Here is a 17,712-nt window from a genome sequence, read left to right on the forward strand (position 1 = left end):
ATGTATAAAGACTGACAGCCCAAGGAGTAAATGAGTGGAAAGAAATTCAAACCACACTTGTTTTTCTGCTGAACTCCTTCCTGACCATTTAATCAACAATTTAAAACTGTATTTCCCAACTCCTCTGAGGCAACTTTCCAAACAATTTGTTTGACTCATTTTGCTCAAATCCCTCAAGAACCTCTTCTGTATTAAATATCCTATCCCTGTCTTAAAAGACATTATGTATGCACTGGGTCTGGTTTCACCATGCCACCCACGATGCTAGGTGTTCAAAATATATTAGCTTCCTTTCATTGTCTTGCTGCTCATGTATGCAGTGCAGGTTTCTGTAAAATAATTAAGTTTGTATGCAGCTAAACAATGAAGGAATTAAATCAATACAGCACAGAATTTGTATGGATTCCTACATTATTTTTCCCTCTATGATAAAGTCTTCTGCAGAGAAGGCATAGTGGAAGAGAGGGAAGTACTCTATCATAGTTCAGCCAGAGAGCAACAAAAAAATACAGGGCTGTTAGGTATGTACCTCATCCCACATTTCTTTGCTCTGTTTCTCCACACGCTCTTGTTTTTTTTTTTTTTGTCACTTTCTCATGTCTCCATAATCCAAAAGCCTTAAACTCTTTTTCACACCACCCGTTCATCAAGATTCCTTGCATCCTACCCCACACACCTTTTTAGGTAAAGTAGCACATTTGCTGAAAAGTTCCTCTATTAGGATTCCTTTATTAGGGTTTTTAAAATGTTTTAAACTGTGCCTGTATTTTTACCATGGTTGCTATTTATACCAGCACTGTATAACTTAGTTATCTGTGCTTATAGTGGCTGGTCCCAATCCTGTTTTCCCATAAGCCCTTTTGTATGATTATCCAAATTACGAGGTTTTTGCATAAACTCATGCTTGCCTCTGTGTATATGTATGTACGTATGCATGTATATGTGTGTGTGTTTCATCAAATAGACAAAAAATTAGTTTCTGGTCCTGGCCTAATATTTGTACATGTGTAAACACCTATGGATTTTTGTTGAAACCTATTTATGTTTGAACTAACTGGATATAAATTTGAGTTCCACATCTACTTATTTTGCATACACTTCTATCTTGCATATCTTATATAAGTACATTTGTTTCAGGACTGAAGACTTTACCTTTCAACTGTGTAATGGAAATTAAAAAATATATAAATATACACATATATATCAGTGTAAAATGGAAGTTTCATAAACATTAATATTCATTTTGATTAGAAATTAGCAAAAATACAATTCAGTAAAAATTGAAATGCCATACTATTACAAATTCTCTGAGCAATGGTCTTACTGACCTAATAGATATTAAGCAGGGAAATGTTCATTGTAATTGAAACAAATTCTAATTAGAAATTGCATGAATTGAGGAAGATGTTAGTATTCAGATCTACAGTAGTCTTCATTTGAACTTATGGATATTTCAAGGGTTATTGAAGGCTTACTAAAATGTATGTTCAAGTAATTATATTGTCTTAATATTATGAAGAAACCAAGTTATATTATTGTGCTTGATTATAATCAAGTACAATCACATTAATTATAATATTCGGTTTGTCATGATGATACGATTATAGCTACATCTTTATATGTAGACTTTGACACTGAAGTGCTAATTATATCAAATTTATTAAAAGATAAATTAAGATTTGATATTTTCTAGGTACTTAATAAATGGTTGACTTGAATGCAACATTAAAATAATTAGATCCATTCATGGCTTTGATTTTTTAATTTAAAATAACTGATTAAAGATATAATAAACTCAATTACTTAGTCCTATTGTCTAAAACATGGACATGGAATCAAGAATAAGAATCTATTCCCTGATTTTACAAGAAGCAAATAAGTTGGCTCTCAGAGTTAATGAAGAATAATGTTGTTGGCTGACTATAACAAGGAGACTTCTCCCCTGAGGCGTGGCTAAAATTAATTCAAGCAGTGAGGCAAAGTGAGCATACTGCTCTCAATGTCCAGAACGAGAGGGTTGATGCCACAAGGAGTCTCTCCACCTCTTGGTTTTGAACTTTGCTTAGTGTCAACTTAATTTTCTGACCACTCTCCTCATGAGACTGGAGCCAGGAATGGTGTGGATGTTCTTTCTCTCTTAACATATTTAAAGTTTTACTATAGGAACAGTAAATGTATTTTTTATAGAATAGCCCTAACTATAAAAAAATATTAATGAATTTAACACAGGAAAATACATGATATGTTCATTAGATCTGACTAGATTATACGAAACTTAAAAAAATCTCCAAATCTCAAAAACATCATTTTTTTTTGGTCACTTTGCTATCTAGGTCTATAACAAGTTGAAAGTAGGAATTTTTCTTTGCAAACTCAAGGGAACCAGGCAGATGTAGACACATTGCCTAGAAAATGAGGCATCCTCAACCACAGCAGCAGCAGGAGACCAGGTGGGCTGTGCAACAGCTTGGAAATGCTTCAGCCTGGAAATGACATTTCACGTCCTCACAGCACTCTGGCCACATCTTTTTTACATGGATCTACCTATCTGAAAGATTCAGGGACACTCGGGGGAGAAAATGGACATATCAAAACAGTAAATATCTCTAATGCACAATGGTAGGTTTAAAAATTTTATAGTATTTGTTCATAAATGAATGAATTGAGATCAGCATTATTCCCTTTTGATAAAGAAACATTTTTGAATCAATAAAAACTAGTTACTTTTCTTTGAAAAGTCAAAATGTTTAACTTCTGCATAATGTATAAAGTACATGCTTAGTAAAACATGCATTTATGGATGGATGGATATCTTATTGATATGTAAGTTGGGAGAGGAATATAATCAGGATATATATTAATTATAACAAACATTTTCAAGTATGACCTTGATACTTTTTGTTAACCCATAAAAGATATTTGCAGAAATGTAAAGTAGTTACTTCAAGTACTTTTTCATAGTCTTTTTCAGAACTACTTGAGAATCACTGGACATTTCACCAGCCAACAGATAAAGTTCAATATAAAGTATTAGGTTTAATTTAAAGATATGAATTGGCTCTGACACACAGAATATGTTTAACAAATTATATCAATTCTTGGCAGAAATTTTTAGCTTTACACACAAAAGGTGCATTGCAGTTTAAGAAAACCTAAAATAAGAACAGTCGTATATAATCAGATAAAGAAACTGCTGTGAATTGAATCTCATTCAAGTCCTATAACATTTGTTCACAAAGTGTGTTTCCCTCCCTCATCTTACTGAAAAATATTCTGAATTCAAAATAAAACAAGTCTGTAACAATAAAGACTGGTTGAACATGAAATTTTTTAAAAAACAGGATTTATAATGTTGAAAATATTTCAAGTGTTACTAAAACACACCACTGTTAGGAGTACAAGTGATATGTCTGAGACTGCCTTTCTTCCAAGAGCATTTGAAATTATTGACAAACTAGATGTGGCAGGTGTTTGCACGACTGCTTTTACTCCCGAGTATTCATCATGATTTTAGTAGTACTCTCTGCTGTTATGGTTCAATATGGTTGTTTCTGTGCCATTAAGCATCAGTAAAGAAATCAAGCTGGTTGGAATTATTTAGTATAACCTCTGGATCCCTCAATTTTCCAGAGTTGCAGTGATGATTAAATTAAACATAATGGTGAGGATTTCAATGATAATCATGTCTAACATTTACTGAGTAGTTATCACAAAGAGTTACTGTTCAAAGCTTCTGGCACATATTAACTTGCTAAATTCTCACAAATTGCCCTATAAAGTAGGTCTGATTTTCATTGCCATAAAAAACTGAGGTAAAGAGTTGATAAGTGCTTATTCAAGGTCACACAGCAACTAAGTGGCAGAGACAGGATTTAAACTAGGAAGGCTGACTCCAGAGTCTGCTCGCTTCCCCTCCGGGCTGTGAGATGATCCTAGCACAAAGCAGCTGGGGACAAAGCTCTGCATCCTGAGGGTCACTGCCATCTCCCCACACTTCCTTCTGCTTCAGGAACGCATTCCCTCCCAGTGAGTCTGCCTTACTGTGCCTGAGGCCCGGAGTGCTTTTCCCCAGGGTGTTGGTGTGATTGCCTTTGTTTTTTAATATTTGGCCATGTTGTGAGGCATGTCAGAACATAGTTTCCTGACCAGGGATTGAACCCATGGCCCCTGCATTTGAAACAGAGTCTTAATCACTGAACCACCAGGGAAATCCCATGTGGTTGACTTAGTACATTCAAGCCTTTGCCCATCTGTAACTTTCAGAGATTACTTTGACTACTCTAATCTGGGTAATAATTCTCAAATACTTTCTCCCTATACCATTCATAGTACCCAGTACTACATGACACAATATTACATATTTCTTTGCTTATTGTCTGCTTCTGCCAGTAGACTGTAACTCAATTAAGGCTCTGTTCTGATTTTTCAAATATAATAAGATTTGAATAAATGTTTTCTATTAATCCATCTGTCTGTCCATCTATTGGTCCATCCACCCATTCATCCATCCACTCATTCATTCATCTTTTATGTACTCTTACATTATAAAGCACTACATATTATCTAGCCATTAGTTATTAAAAATAAAAGTCACTTTTAATTATTTCACTATGGTGAGATATTTAATACTTTTTTCTACTGACTATCATCTTCCTTTTTTTCCCTTTCTGACATTTACTATAAGAGAAAATTACTTGGAACACTCCTGTGTTGAGCAGAAATACAGTTTTTCAGATTAACTTAGTGAAGAAACGAAGTTTTAAAGTCACTCCACAGGGTAGTGTGTATAGATTTATGTAAATGTGAACTCTATATAGAGTAATCACTATTTTGTGATCCCTCAAGTTCAATTTGAATTCCTAGTCAGGCTGCGCTGAAATCATTAGCATCAAACCACTATTTTTCACTCCAAATCAATTACTGCTTACAGGACACTGAGGAGTCATACATACAGTGTTTAAGGGGGAAAGCAAAAGGTGCGAGAGTTGTTATAATCTTTTAAAGTGATGTGAGAAGACCATGTACTAGATATCTGATATTATAATGATGCTATCTTCTCTTACTTTCTCCCCAAGGTTGCTTCCTTCCTTTCACATTTAGGATTATTTGGGGGCGCATGAGGTGTTTTCCTCTATATGAATTAAGAGAGAGACGGTGTGGCTACTGGGCTCCTGTCTACTTAGAAGACTTTATTGACTTCTGGAAGCATTTGCAATCCCTGAATTATTTCCTTCTTTTCCTTCAATGGAAAACTGGTCATCATTCAATTGGATCTTTTAGATTTTTCAGTGGAAAAGGCAACATTTTATACTGTTACTGGCTCCTATCCCAAGGTCCTGGGCTTACCAGTGTCTTAGAGACTGCTTGCAGAGCAGTGCTGGCAGCAGAAGACACAGGAGGGGCACACAGGGGAGGGGAGGAAATGCCGGGCATCAGGAAAGGGTACTGAAAGGGGAAAAGGAAAGTCAGGAAAGCCAAGCACTGTGAGCCACAGGCGGTTCAGCCCTGCTTCAAAAAGATGGACAGAGTTCACTGCAGTTTTCTGTAGCCTAGTAGCTGAGCGATAAAGACCCACTGAACATGGAATGGGCCGAACCAGCTTTTAAGCGTTGATACAGAAAGTGTCGTGCCTGGAACCATGTCAAGCTTTTTGTCACCGTTGTTCATCCATACTTGTAGCCAACAAATATTCAGTGTTTTTTATGCCCCACATATTCTTCAAAGAATTTGTTTAAAGGATTTTTTTTAAGGATTTTAAAGGATTAAAAAATGATTTAATCCTTGTGAGAGCTCTTTGAGATGGAAGCGGTATTTCTATCATTTTCTGGCTGAGGAAAAGAATACAAAGGAAGATTATGAAACTTGCCTGAAACCACAGAGTAGATAGCAAGTGGTCAAACTAGCATTTGCACCTAGCATTCTTACTGCAAAATTGACTGATATTTAGTATTAACAGTCAGCTCAATAAGTATCAGCTGAATGACTGTGCATAATAAATGATTGTACTTAATAAATAATATTGATCCAAAATTGAGTAACCATTTAAATTTTGAATTGCCACTTTTATAAGTTACACTGATGGAATATTTCTTTTGTCACTATATGAATTCCCTTCCTACTTTTCTGTGTTATAGAATGGTGGTTGTGTTTTATAAGATTTTTGTACAAATAGTTTCTAAATCAAGTTGAATTTAAAAAGAGAAAATATCAAATTCATTAACAGTCATTTTTTTAAAAAATGAGTATGCTACTAGGTTCTATGTTAACTTGTCCAAAAAGGAGGTATGCTTCTTAATGTGTCCCTGCACACAACAAAGATAGACCTATTCTTTTATTTTTCTGGTAAAAAAAATATAATAATTTTGACAGTTAATTGGAGGTAGCACCATGATGTGTTCTGAATACATCATGGGTATATATCTAGAAATATATATTTCTAGATATATGAAGAAATATGGGTATATATCTAGCTTTATGTTGGCCATGTACTAAATATTACTTAGTAAACCAAGTTATGTGTTTTTGAATGGAACGTAAAAAGTAGACATGAAGCTGAAATAGTTTTCTTATCTGCAGGTAAAGTAGATAACCATCAAATATAGCTCGTCTATAGCCTCTACTTTCTCCCCTTTCACTCTTAATCAATTTAAAACTTTGTTCTCGTTAATTTTGAAATTTAAAATATATGCATAGATTCCAGAGTTTTCAAAAAGTCCTAGAAAAATCTCAGACACTCCGTTATGACTCCAGGAAGAATTATTAAGTCTATATACTCTATATACATAGAAAAATAATGATGTGCTTTTCAAAATTTTCTGGTTCTATGTCCCTCCAACTCTTTGATGTTAGTCTTTTCTGATCTTCACCTTTCCCTGTTCAATTTTGACTTCACTCCCAGTGGTGTTTTTGTTTGTTCATTTTTTGTTTTGTGTTTGAATGTGGGCTGCTGTCCTGAAAGGGAATCCTGGTGGATCCATTTTGAGTGTTCCTGGGGTTTAGACTGCTCCAGCCCCACAGACTTAACCACAGATCCCTTGGTCCCAATGATTCTAAAAGTAGGTGAAATCTCTCCCAGTTTTGGCTGCCATTTTAAAACCACATGACTGCATCTTCAAGTGAGTATCTGTGGGCCATTTTGTGATTCTCCTGGCTTCTCTCTCATACACACAAATACCGTACAGATCTTGCGGCTGTTGGCAGTTTATCCTCAGTAGCTTATGTGCTGGGTTTCTTAGGAATGCATTTTCACTTACTTCGCTGCATATGTTTTCTATAGCTTATAGACTGCCAACTAGGCTTTGACTATTTCTTTTTTAATTTTAAAAATTAAAGTACAGTTGATGTACAGTATTATATAAATTACAGGTGTACAATATAGTGCCTCATAATTTTTAAAGGTTATTATACTCCACTTATACTTATTATAAAATATTGGCTATAGTCCCCAGTTCTGTTTTATGTGAGAATTTGGGAAAGTTCAAAAGGTATTCACCACCACCACCATTTTCGCAGAATTTTTTCTAAATTATTTTTTATTTTTAATAGCTTTTGATAAATAATTTATAATTTAGATATCATTAAGTCCACCCACATAAAGTTTACAACTTTATGGTTTTAGTATATTTATGGAATTGTATAACAATCACTATAAAAACTTATAATAGTTTCATCATCTCATAAAGAAACCCTGTATTTGTCAGCAGTCCCTCCCCTACCCCATATTCTTGAGCTCTAAGTAGCCAGTAATCTGTTTTCTGTCTCTGTATACCTCCTATTCTGGGCATTTCATATAAATGGTATCAGACAGTATGTGTTCTATTGTAACTGGCAGAAAATGATAAGATAAATGAATATTAAGTCATTTTTAAGTTATTTATCTCAAATGGGAATCAGTTCCATGATAGATTTTATGGTGACCTATTTGCATAGGGTCTGAAACTGGTTTCTTAATAGAGCAATAAAGTACCATTTAAAAATATGACATAGTTAATATTAATGATGATGGGTAAAACAATACAATACAATACATAAATTTTTTACTATGTGTCAAGAGTATTCTAAGCAATTTATGTATAGTAACATAGTATTCACAGAAATCTATGACAGAAGGGCTATTACTATTGTACCCATTTTATTGATGAAGAAACTGAGGAAAAGTGAAATAAGCTCACCTAAGTCAGTCAGTCAGAGAAGGCGATGGCACCCCACTCTAGTACTCTTGCCTAGAAAATCCCATGGATGGAGGAGCCCCGTAGGCTGCAGTCCATGGGGTCGCTCAGAGTCAGACAGGACTGAGCAACTTCACTTTCACTTTTCACCTTCATGTATTGGAGAAGGAAATGGCAACCCACTCCAGTATTCTTGCCTGGAGAATCCCAGGGACGGGGGAGCCTGGTGGGCTGCCGTCTATGGGGTCGCACAGAGTCGGACACGACTGAAGCGACTTAGCAGCAGCAGCAGCAGCAGCAGCAAGTCAGTCAGTGGTAGAGCCAGGTTCCATGCCCAGGTAGTTTCACTCCACTCCTTGTTCCTAACCACCATTCTACACTGTGTCTCTGATGTTTTGTCAAATACCATTCTCTTATAAATTAGCAATAGTAGAAAACAACCTAGATCAACTTATACATTCATCTGCTTCTTATTACCGATTTTTCACAGCCCTACCATTTTATTGGCATACAGTTTAAAACTAAGAAGACCAAAAAAGTATTGTTTTTTTTTAGTTCCAGACATATGCAACAGCCTGGCTATTTAAAAAACGGTTACTTCTTCCTAAAATATATTTGACATACAATTGACCGTATTCACTACAATTAACCAAAATTGCCTCTTTATTTATGACATAGAAAGACTTAAAAGTACTATATCACTAAATATAAGACAATAAAGTATTAGTCAGTAAGGTGAATGAATGTTCAATTGACTTGAATGCATTATAACCATGTAAATTTTCACAGGACTTTAAGAGAAGAACAAAAAGAACTTCAACATGAAACTTGGCAAAACTGGAATAATAACTCTCAAATTTTTTTCTGCACTGAATCAACCCATCCAAGAATCATTCTGTTTCCCTTGAGAGGAAAAGAATCTCTCCTGTTTAATACAAGCTTCTTTCTAAAAATCTTAGATAAAACTTTGAAGAGTTTCTCCTTTGGAACTTGCCAGAATCACTTATAAATTGAGTAACAAACTATAATGGAAATTTAGCATATTACTAGGAAGTTACTATAAAAGCATTAAAGAAGCACATTCTAACTTCTAAGATACCTTTTCATGATTATATTTTCAGATCCCATTTTCTGTGGTCCAGGAATCCTCTTCCAAACACTTCCACACCCAAACCCTGTTTTCAGATTCTCTGCTCCCTAGATTATCTAGGGTGCATACATTCTGCTTTTATGTAATATGTGTGTGTGTGTGTGTGTGTGTGTGTGTGTGTGTGTATGTACATACATATAATAGCTGAGTCTCAGTGGCCTTTGCTGGAAACACAGCAGAGGGTGGGGGACTCAATAAAGGACTGATATCTAAGCAGAAGGCTTTTCATAAAGAAAGCAAATGCACTAACAGCACCAAAAACCAAAGTCATATTTTCAAAATGTCTCAGTGAAGTGATATTTTAATATGAAAGCAGCAATGGAATTAAGCAGCACTCAGGTTTAGCTCTTCAGTCTCAGGGGCTTGCCTCCAAGGGAACCAGCGTAGGAAACCGCAGAAGGCGTATCTTTCATGGGCAGGACATATCACACTGTACTATTTCGTAAATCAGATGGAATAACTTCTCAGAGAGAAACTTTGAAGTTGTGAAACTGTACAAATATATTTATAATTATTTTTGACATTTTCTGGGTAGTTTCATAAAGAGAATCTAAGTAATTACGCTTCAGATTTAGAAGTGTGATAAATGATAACATATTTTTCAAAGTATTGTTTACTGGCTAGAGTAGCCTTTTAGATGCCTTAAGTATAGCTCTCAGTTCAAGTCCTGCTTGAATTATGCATAGTTGTATATACTTCTTATATAGCCACTAACTTCCTGTTTTCTAACCCTTTCTATTGGTTCATTTAAAATTAATTACATAAATGTATGTGAATATTAGGCTTATGGTTTAAATTGTGTTGAAAAATAAATTCAAAGAAAAACACTTCTACATGTTAGAAAAAGACGATAACATAGAAGAAAGAGAGGAATTATCTTTATAATCAAAAGATGGAGAAACTGTTATCTCTTAACATGGAACTGTAAATTCAACCACCATAAAATCATCTCTTTCAATTGATTTTTATGTACATACAAAACATGTAACTGCAGAACATTTTATAAACATGAAGCAAAGATAAATGGCTAGGTTTTATGTGTGCTTCCAAACAGCAGAGCCTTCCAGAAACTTACCAGTCATGCAGTTTTCAAATTCAATGTCATCAATTGCAGCTCCTCCTCCCAGATCCCGTGTACGGAGACCTTGAAATATGACTTCAAAATTCCTTAACTTTCCTAGAAGGATGACAGCCTTTTGCCAGCGATCACCAGAGTTCTGCTTATTTTCTTCCCATACTTTCGATAGTCCTTTCTCTGTCTAAAGATAAAGAAGCTTGCATTAGGCAAATAATTTAACACAAAAGAAGGAAAAAACACCAATTATTTAGAACACAAGCATTTGACCAGTGAAAGCTGATTAAAAAGCTGATAATAGTCATGGTATACTTTACCCCATTGAAACAGAGGTCCATTAATCTACTAAAGTATTCCCAAAAGAAATATGAGCAAGACTTGTAAACTTGTTTGAATATTTTTAGAGACATCATTATTAGCAAGTGAATACTCACTTAATTCCACTTCTTCTTGCTTGCATGCAGAGTTCTCAATGGACAGTTGATGGAGTCTGAACAGTTTACTGAAGCCCTGGTTTTACTGCTCTAGGTACCCTCCCCACCAACCTTCTATGCCCATTCTTTAATCATTGATACTGTATTGGGTTGGCCAAAAAGTTCATTAGGGTTTTTCCGTAACGTCTTATGAAAAACCCAAATGAAATTTTTTGTCCAACCCAATACCTTTCTTTACAGACCTGAAATAACTTAAGGAAAGAGAAAAGAGAGAAGAAAGGAGGAACAGGTGGGAGAAATCACAGATCCCTGATAGATATAAGATATTGTGAAGTGAATGGAAAGTGATTACTTCTAAGATGGTATTTCAAAAATTCTATTAGATGATTATATGATTTGGGCTATTTATAAAATTCTACTATGATTATTACATGAGGTAACAGTATTTTAGAGCAAATTCTTCAAATTGTAAAGGAAAAATTAATTTTCTAAGAAAACATTTAAATATCTCCTCTCAAGACAAATGTTTCCTTGACCAAGGGAATATAAAGAAACTACAAGGGACTAAAAATAACTGTACCCATGCACAGGTGGAGTAAATTATGAACAAGCTACACAAAGACTAAAACCCAACTGCCACTTCTGAGGTGCCAGGAGCAAAAGCAGGGACGGTTCATGATTCCTGCACAACAGTATCACCAAGGGCGTGGGCAGACCCCCCATGCCATTCCTCAGCCCACTTAAGGGACCCAAGCAAGGGAAGCTGGTGCTTGTTTTTGCTCCCTGATGCTGTAGCACAAGTCCCAATGAAATCTTGGTTGAATTTCTTGTCTGCCCTCTTATCAATTTCTATTGATTAAAAAGTTCAAGAACCCAAATTAGTAATACTCTGAATGTCAAAGTTTGGTCTGCTCGCAGTACAATAGTCTAATAGATGGATAGTCCAAGTATGACATGACATGACATGACAAGACATCAGGTGACATATTGCATAATCTTAACAATAACAACAGCAAAAAAATGATGTTAACAGTAAACTAGAATGTAAGTCAGTTGATCACAAGGACAAGGCTTAAACTGTATGTGTTGCTCTTTGCTATTCTGGGCATAGGCCTTATTGGGAATTAGAGGTTAACAAATCATAACAATGGATATATAGCAAAGAAAAACAGAAAATATATATAATTATGTTGATGTCACCAAAATTAATAGTTCAGGGTCTAATACTGTGTTTTTATGACAAATTCACAAGTAAACTTGGTCACTGAAACTTGTAATCAAAAAGGTGGAATAGAGGAGAATATTTAATGGAATGGCATCTAGAAAATCAAATAAGATGCTCCAACTGATTTACAGCATATAACTGAAATGCAGATTTTACAGATCTTTTTAAAAAAAATATGGACTGAACAAAAAAAAGAAATGCTTGAAGAGGAGATCCAAAGGAGTTACACATCTATAGTCTCACCCTTTTGGGAAACTAACATTAATAAATGAGGTGGCTGACACCTCATTCTGTTGAGGGAGGCACAGATCAATCTGTCAAACAGCTCTTCTGGGGAATTACAGAGAGAAAGTGGAACTCTGTATTAGTTACTCTAAAATTAACTTTGTAAAACAACCAACAGTACACAGATAGATCTTTCAACATCCTCCCCAAAATAACAAACAAATTTTTACACCCAGAAACTCCTGTAGTTTCTGCATTGAAGGGGATGAGAAATTCACACCTAATTAATGAAAATTCATATCTTTCTAATGATTAAGGAAGAGAAGCTTTTTCAAGGTTAGTCTCTGACTATCACCAATGTCTTAGCGATTTGGAATCAAAGGAATGATGAGTTAAATTAAAGATTAAAGTAGAAAGTGTTTGACACTTAACAGCATAACATGCATAGATAATGATGTAAGTCTCTTTTAATTTGCAAACTTAATTCAAGCTCAGTGCTCAGTCATGTCCAACTCTTTTGGACCCCATGGACTGTACACAGCCAGGCTCATCTGTCCATGAAACCAGGTAAGAATACTGGAGTGGGCTGCCATTTCCTCCTCCACGGGAATCTTTCCAACCCTGGGATTGAACCACATCTTCTGTGTCTCCTGCACTGGCAGGCAGACTCTTTCCCACTGAGCCACCTGGGATTATATTGCTAATTTGTCCTGTTAGTTTCAGAAGTTTATAGAACCACTTCTATACTATGCCAATCACCAAAAAGGTTTTCCAACAAATGCCACCAAAGAAGGTTGTGTGATCACTTTAACCAATAAAATGCACATCATTTCTTTACTCTGACAGCAGGCCTTCTAATAAATGAGAATTAATATATTTGTTCTCATTTTATATGATAGGAGAAGAAAATGAGGGTTAATGGATTGACCTGATGATGGGTTACTGTAGTGTATTATTTTAATATATGTGCTCTCATTCAACTCTGGATATAACATATCAAATCATGTCCCCTTAATTATCAAAAGTAGCCATTCAAATGTGCAATGGAGATTTATTTATTGACTTATTCAGACAGTCTTCCATATATTCATCAAACATTCGATGCTCATACAGTTGCCATATATGACATTAGACACCAGGAATCAGAAGGTCAAAAGAGAGGGGGCGCCTACCCTATAATGGTAATCATTTAATAGAGGTGAGCCGTACAAAAAATTATTAGTATAAAATTACTCTAGAAACATAAAACAGAACTTTTAAAACATTTAATATACACAATTTAAAAATATATAAATGTATCAGATCAGATCAGTCGCTCAGTCGTGTCCGACTCTTTGCGACCCCATGAATCGCAGCACGCCAGGCCTCCCTGTCCATCACCAACTCCCAGAGTTCACTCAGACTCACGTCCATCGAGTCAGTGATGCCATCCAGCCATCTCATCCTCTGTCGTCCCCTTCTCCTCTTGCCCCCAATCCCTCCCAGCATCAGAGTCTTTTCCAATGAGTCAACTCTTCGCATGAGGTGGCCAAAGTACTGGAGTTTCAGCTTTAGCATCATTCCTTCCAAAGAAATCCCAGGGCTGATCTCCTTCAGAATGGACTGGTTGGATCTCCTTGCAGTCCAAAGGACTCTCAAGAGTCTTCTCCAACACCACAGTTCAAAAGCATCAATTCTTCGACACTCAGCCTTCTTCACAGTCCAACTCTCACATCCATACATGACCACAGGAAAAACCAGAGCCTTGACTAGATGAACCTTTGTTGGCAAAATAATGTCTCTGCTTTTGAATATGCTATCTAGGTTGGTCATAACTTCCCTTCCAAGGAGTAAGCGTCTTTTAATTTCATGGCTGCAGTCAATATATATCTTCTATATAACTAAAAGTAACTAAAAATTATCAAGTCAAATTTGGAAAAGTCAGAAAAAATAAAAACTACAAAAATTATTTGACCTTTATTCATTTCTAAGATAATAGAGCATAGATTCCAAATATTCCAGTTAAACTTTCTGTGTTTGGCATGTAATGAATTATTTCTGCTATTAATACTTTTTGAAACTTCAACAATTTTTTAAACTTAAAATATGCTTAAATAAACATAATGCTTACAAAAGATTAAGCACATAAAGGATACCAGCACATTGAGCAAATAAAGGGTAAAAAAGATGCAATGTGATACAGGAATAATTCTGAACCAAAAACAACAACAAAAAAGTCATTTAATACATGTCTGGTCCTAATTACTGGCACTGCAGCCAAGTTTTGTCTTCTGACTCTAGACAAGACTAAAATATTGATTAATGATACCATGTAGTATTAAAATCTTTCATAGCCATTATAAAAATTTTTATACTTTTTTTTTAATGGAAAGGAATAGCTACAATTTAGAATAATATCTGTATCTAGCAGATAAATATTGGGCTGGCCAAAAAGTTCTTTCAGATTTTTCTGTGTAAGCGCTAATGAAAAAACCCAAATGAACTTTTTGGCAAACCCAATATATATAATTCTCTAAATCATCTAAATAGTAAGTCTTAAAAAATTAAATATTAGAAATTTATATTTTTTACTATTCTAAACATTTTCAAATGTTTAAAATTTATATATAGTTTAATCCTATTTTGAATTTTCAAAAATAGGATGATATCAAGCATAGACTATTTTAAAAGTGCAAAAAACCTCTTCCACAGAAATATCTTGCAAATGGCTGTTATACTGGGAGTAAAATCTCTAACCAGTGGCTCTTATATTTACAAGAGGATTTCTGTCCTAACAACATGATTTTCAAGTTTAGATTAATATATTCACTGAACAGTCATGTGTGGTTTTAGACATATATTCACTGAAAACATTTTAAACAATATGTCCTCATGTTTTGTAGAATAATGTTTCTTTAAATTCAAAACATTTATTTCTTGATAACTTTCCTTAAAGTTTTAGGCAACTAGCATGGGACTCGGGCAAAGTAGGCAGTTTAATGCAAAGTATCGAGATGAATAAAGCTGAAGTTATATAATTTTTATAATCACTTTTTATTTTCTTTTTATCATTCTGATCTTTCTGTTTCCTGGGAAACAGGATTCCAGAATCACAACTTCATTTACACTGTACAAGAGAGAAAGTTTAGTTTCTCTTTCAGTCATATGCACACACAAATCTGATATATACATATATATGTATGTATATGTATATACACACACATGTCTATTTTTTTACCCCCAAAATAAGCAACTGTCTTTTTCTCTTCAAATGTCACCTTGGAGAAGCATTCATAGGACCTTCAGGGTGGGTTTCATTCTCACTCACATTGCATCACCCTGCTTTAATGTTTATAGCACTCTCACTTCTCATTTTCCAATATTATCTTACATTTTAATTATTTCAGTAATTCACTGTCTGTCTTTCCCACAATTTAAAGTCCATGAAGACAAGAGCTTTCTCTATCTTATTAACCTCTAGATCTCCCAAGCCTAAGACAGAGTTTGGCATAGTGTAGGCACTAAAAAAAGCTTCTTTTTAATCAGTGAAGACATATTTAATTCAAAATGGTGAATTAAGACATTGCATTAAATTGTTAGTACAGGCTGAAAATAGGTTCAGTGTCTCTTTATAAAAATTCTACTGGATCTCAGATTCTCTGAAAAGGTAAAAACTGAAGTACCATTTCATGCCAGTCAGAACGGCTGCTATCCAAAAGTCTACAAGCAATAAATGCTGGAGAGGGTGTGGAGAAAAGAGAACCCTCTTACACTGTTGGTGGGAATGCAAACTAGTACAGCCACTATGGAGAACAGTGTGGAGATTCCTTTAAAAAACTGGAAATAGAACTGCCATACAACGCAGCAATCCCACTGCTGGGCATACACACCGAGGAAACCAGAATTGAAAGAGACACGTGTACCCCAATGTTCATCGCAGCACTGTTTATAATAGCCAGGACATGGAAGCAACCTAGCTGTCCATCAGCAGATGAATGGATAAGAAAGCTGTGGTACATATACACAATGGAGTATTATTCAACCATTAAAAAGATTACATTTGAATCAGTTCTAATGAGGTGGATGAAACTGAAGCCTATTATACAGAGTGAAGTAAGCCAGAAAGAAAAACACCAATACAGTATACTAATATATATATATATGGAATTTAGAAAGATGGTAATGATAACCCTGTATGCAAAACAGCAAAAGAGACACAGATGTATAGAACAATCTTTTGGACTCTGTGTGAGAGGGCGAGGGTGGGATGATTTGGGAGAATGGCATTGAAACTTGTATATGATCGTATGTGAAATGAATCGCCAGTCCCGGTTCGATGCATGATACAGGATGCTCGGGGCTGGTGCACTGGGATGACCCAGAGGGATGGTATGGGGAGGGAGATGGGAGGGGGGTTCAAGATCGGGAACACATGTACACCTGTGGCGGATTCATGCCGATGTATGGCAAAACCAATACAATATTGTAAAGTAATTAGCCTCCAATTAAAATAAATAAATTTATATTGAAAAAAATAAATTGCAGAGCTTGTCATAATAAACATTTAAAAATTGACTAACAGATAAATTCTCTCAACAGTGAGTCACTACACTCATAGAGATAATTTCCTGAGACTTACTATAGTTATTTTAACTCTTAGGTGATACAAAATGGAGGAAGAATTATTTATAACAAGGACTAGGCTATAGAGCTGATTATTCTTACAAAGTTACATTCAGAATGATTCTTGCAAGGTCCTTACTCACTTAAAAGAAAGGGCTGCCTAACCCAATTAAAATTCCCAATCTATGATACTGAAGGTGATATCCTCCTTAGTGGTTGATGGCTTGTTTCTACCGTCTTTCACACTACATTTGGTTCCTAAAGGAGAAAAACGTTCATACGGGTGAACATAGAAGAACAATGGGGAAAAAAATAAAAATGAGGAGTCTTTAGGAAGCATCTGACAGGAAGAATAATAAGAGGAGGCAGCAGGTCCGAGGCAGAATGTCAGTCATGAATGATTGTATCTGTCCCTTGGCACACTGCTGTTCACCAGGGTTGATAACCACTCGATGCGAACAAAAGAACAGCATTTTATGACAAAATCATTGGACATAACTCAGCTCCCTGTCTTCCTCCAGGGGTGGGAAATAATGAGAGAGAAAATAAAACAAATATGTGTGTGTGAAACAGCATATGTGTACAAAGGAACGACAAACTTCAAGCTAAGATTCTTGCACAAATTTTTCTTCCAAAGGAGACACAGGTATACAATGTTTATAAGACATGAATAATGGTCTACTTTCCTTCAGGAAAGTATTAAAAGAGTCAAATTCTCAATCTAAAATTCTCTGAAGACCAATCCTAATAGCAGGCCCAAAATTATAGGTACAAAGGTATTATTACCTAGAGAAGTATATATTATGTGTGTATAAAGAGTGAGAAAATTTTCT

At 35.2% G+C, this 17,712-nt stretch overlaps 1 protein-coding gene across 1 annotated transcript in view; it reads right to left on the reverse strand.

The window, feature by feature from the left end:
• Positions 1-17,712, reverse strand: part of MALRD1 (MAM and LDL receptor class A domain containing 1) — a 570,138-nt gene that overhangs the window by 217,091 nt on the left and 335,335 nt on the right. The window contains exon 29 of the mRNA XM_027560003.1: positions 10,394-10,577. Within this exon, the coding sequence (XP_027415804.1) occupies positions 10,394-10,577 (184 nt within the window). The remainder of the gene's footprint in view (positions 1-10,393; positions 10,578-17,712) is intronic.

This window comes from Bos indicus x Bos taurus, chromosome 13 (assembly GCF_003369695.1).
Source record: "Bos indicus x Bos taurus breed Angus x Brahman F1 hybrid chromosome 13, Bos_hybrid_MaternalHap_v2.0, whole genome shotgun sequence".
NCBI lineage: Eukaryota > Metazoa > Chordata > Mammalia > Artiodactyla > Bovidae > Bos > Bos indicus x Bos taurus.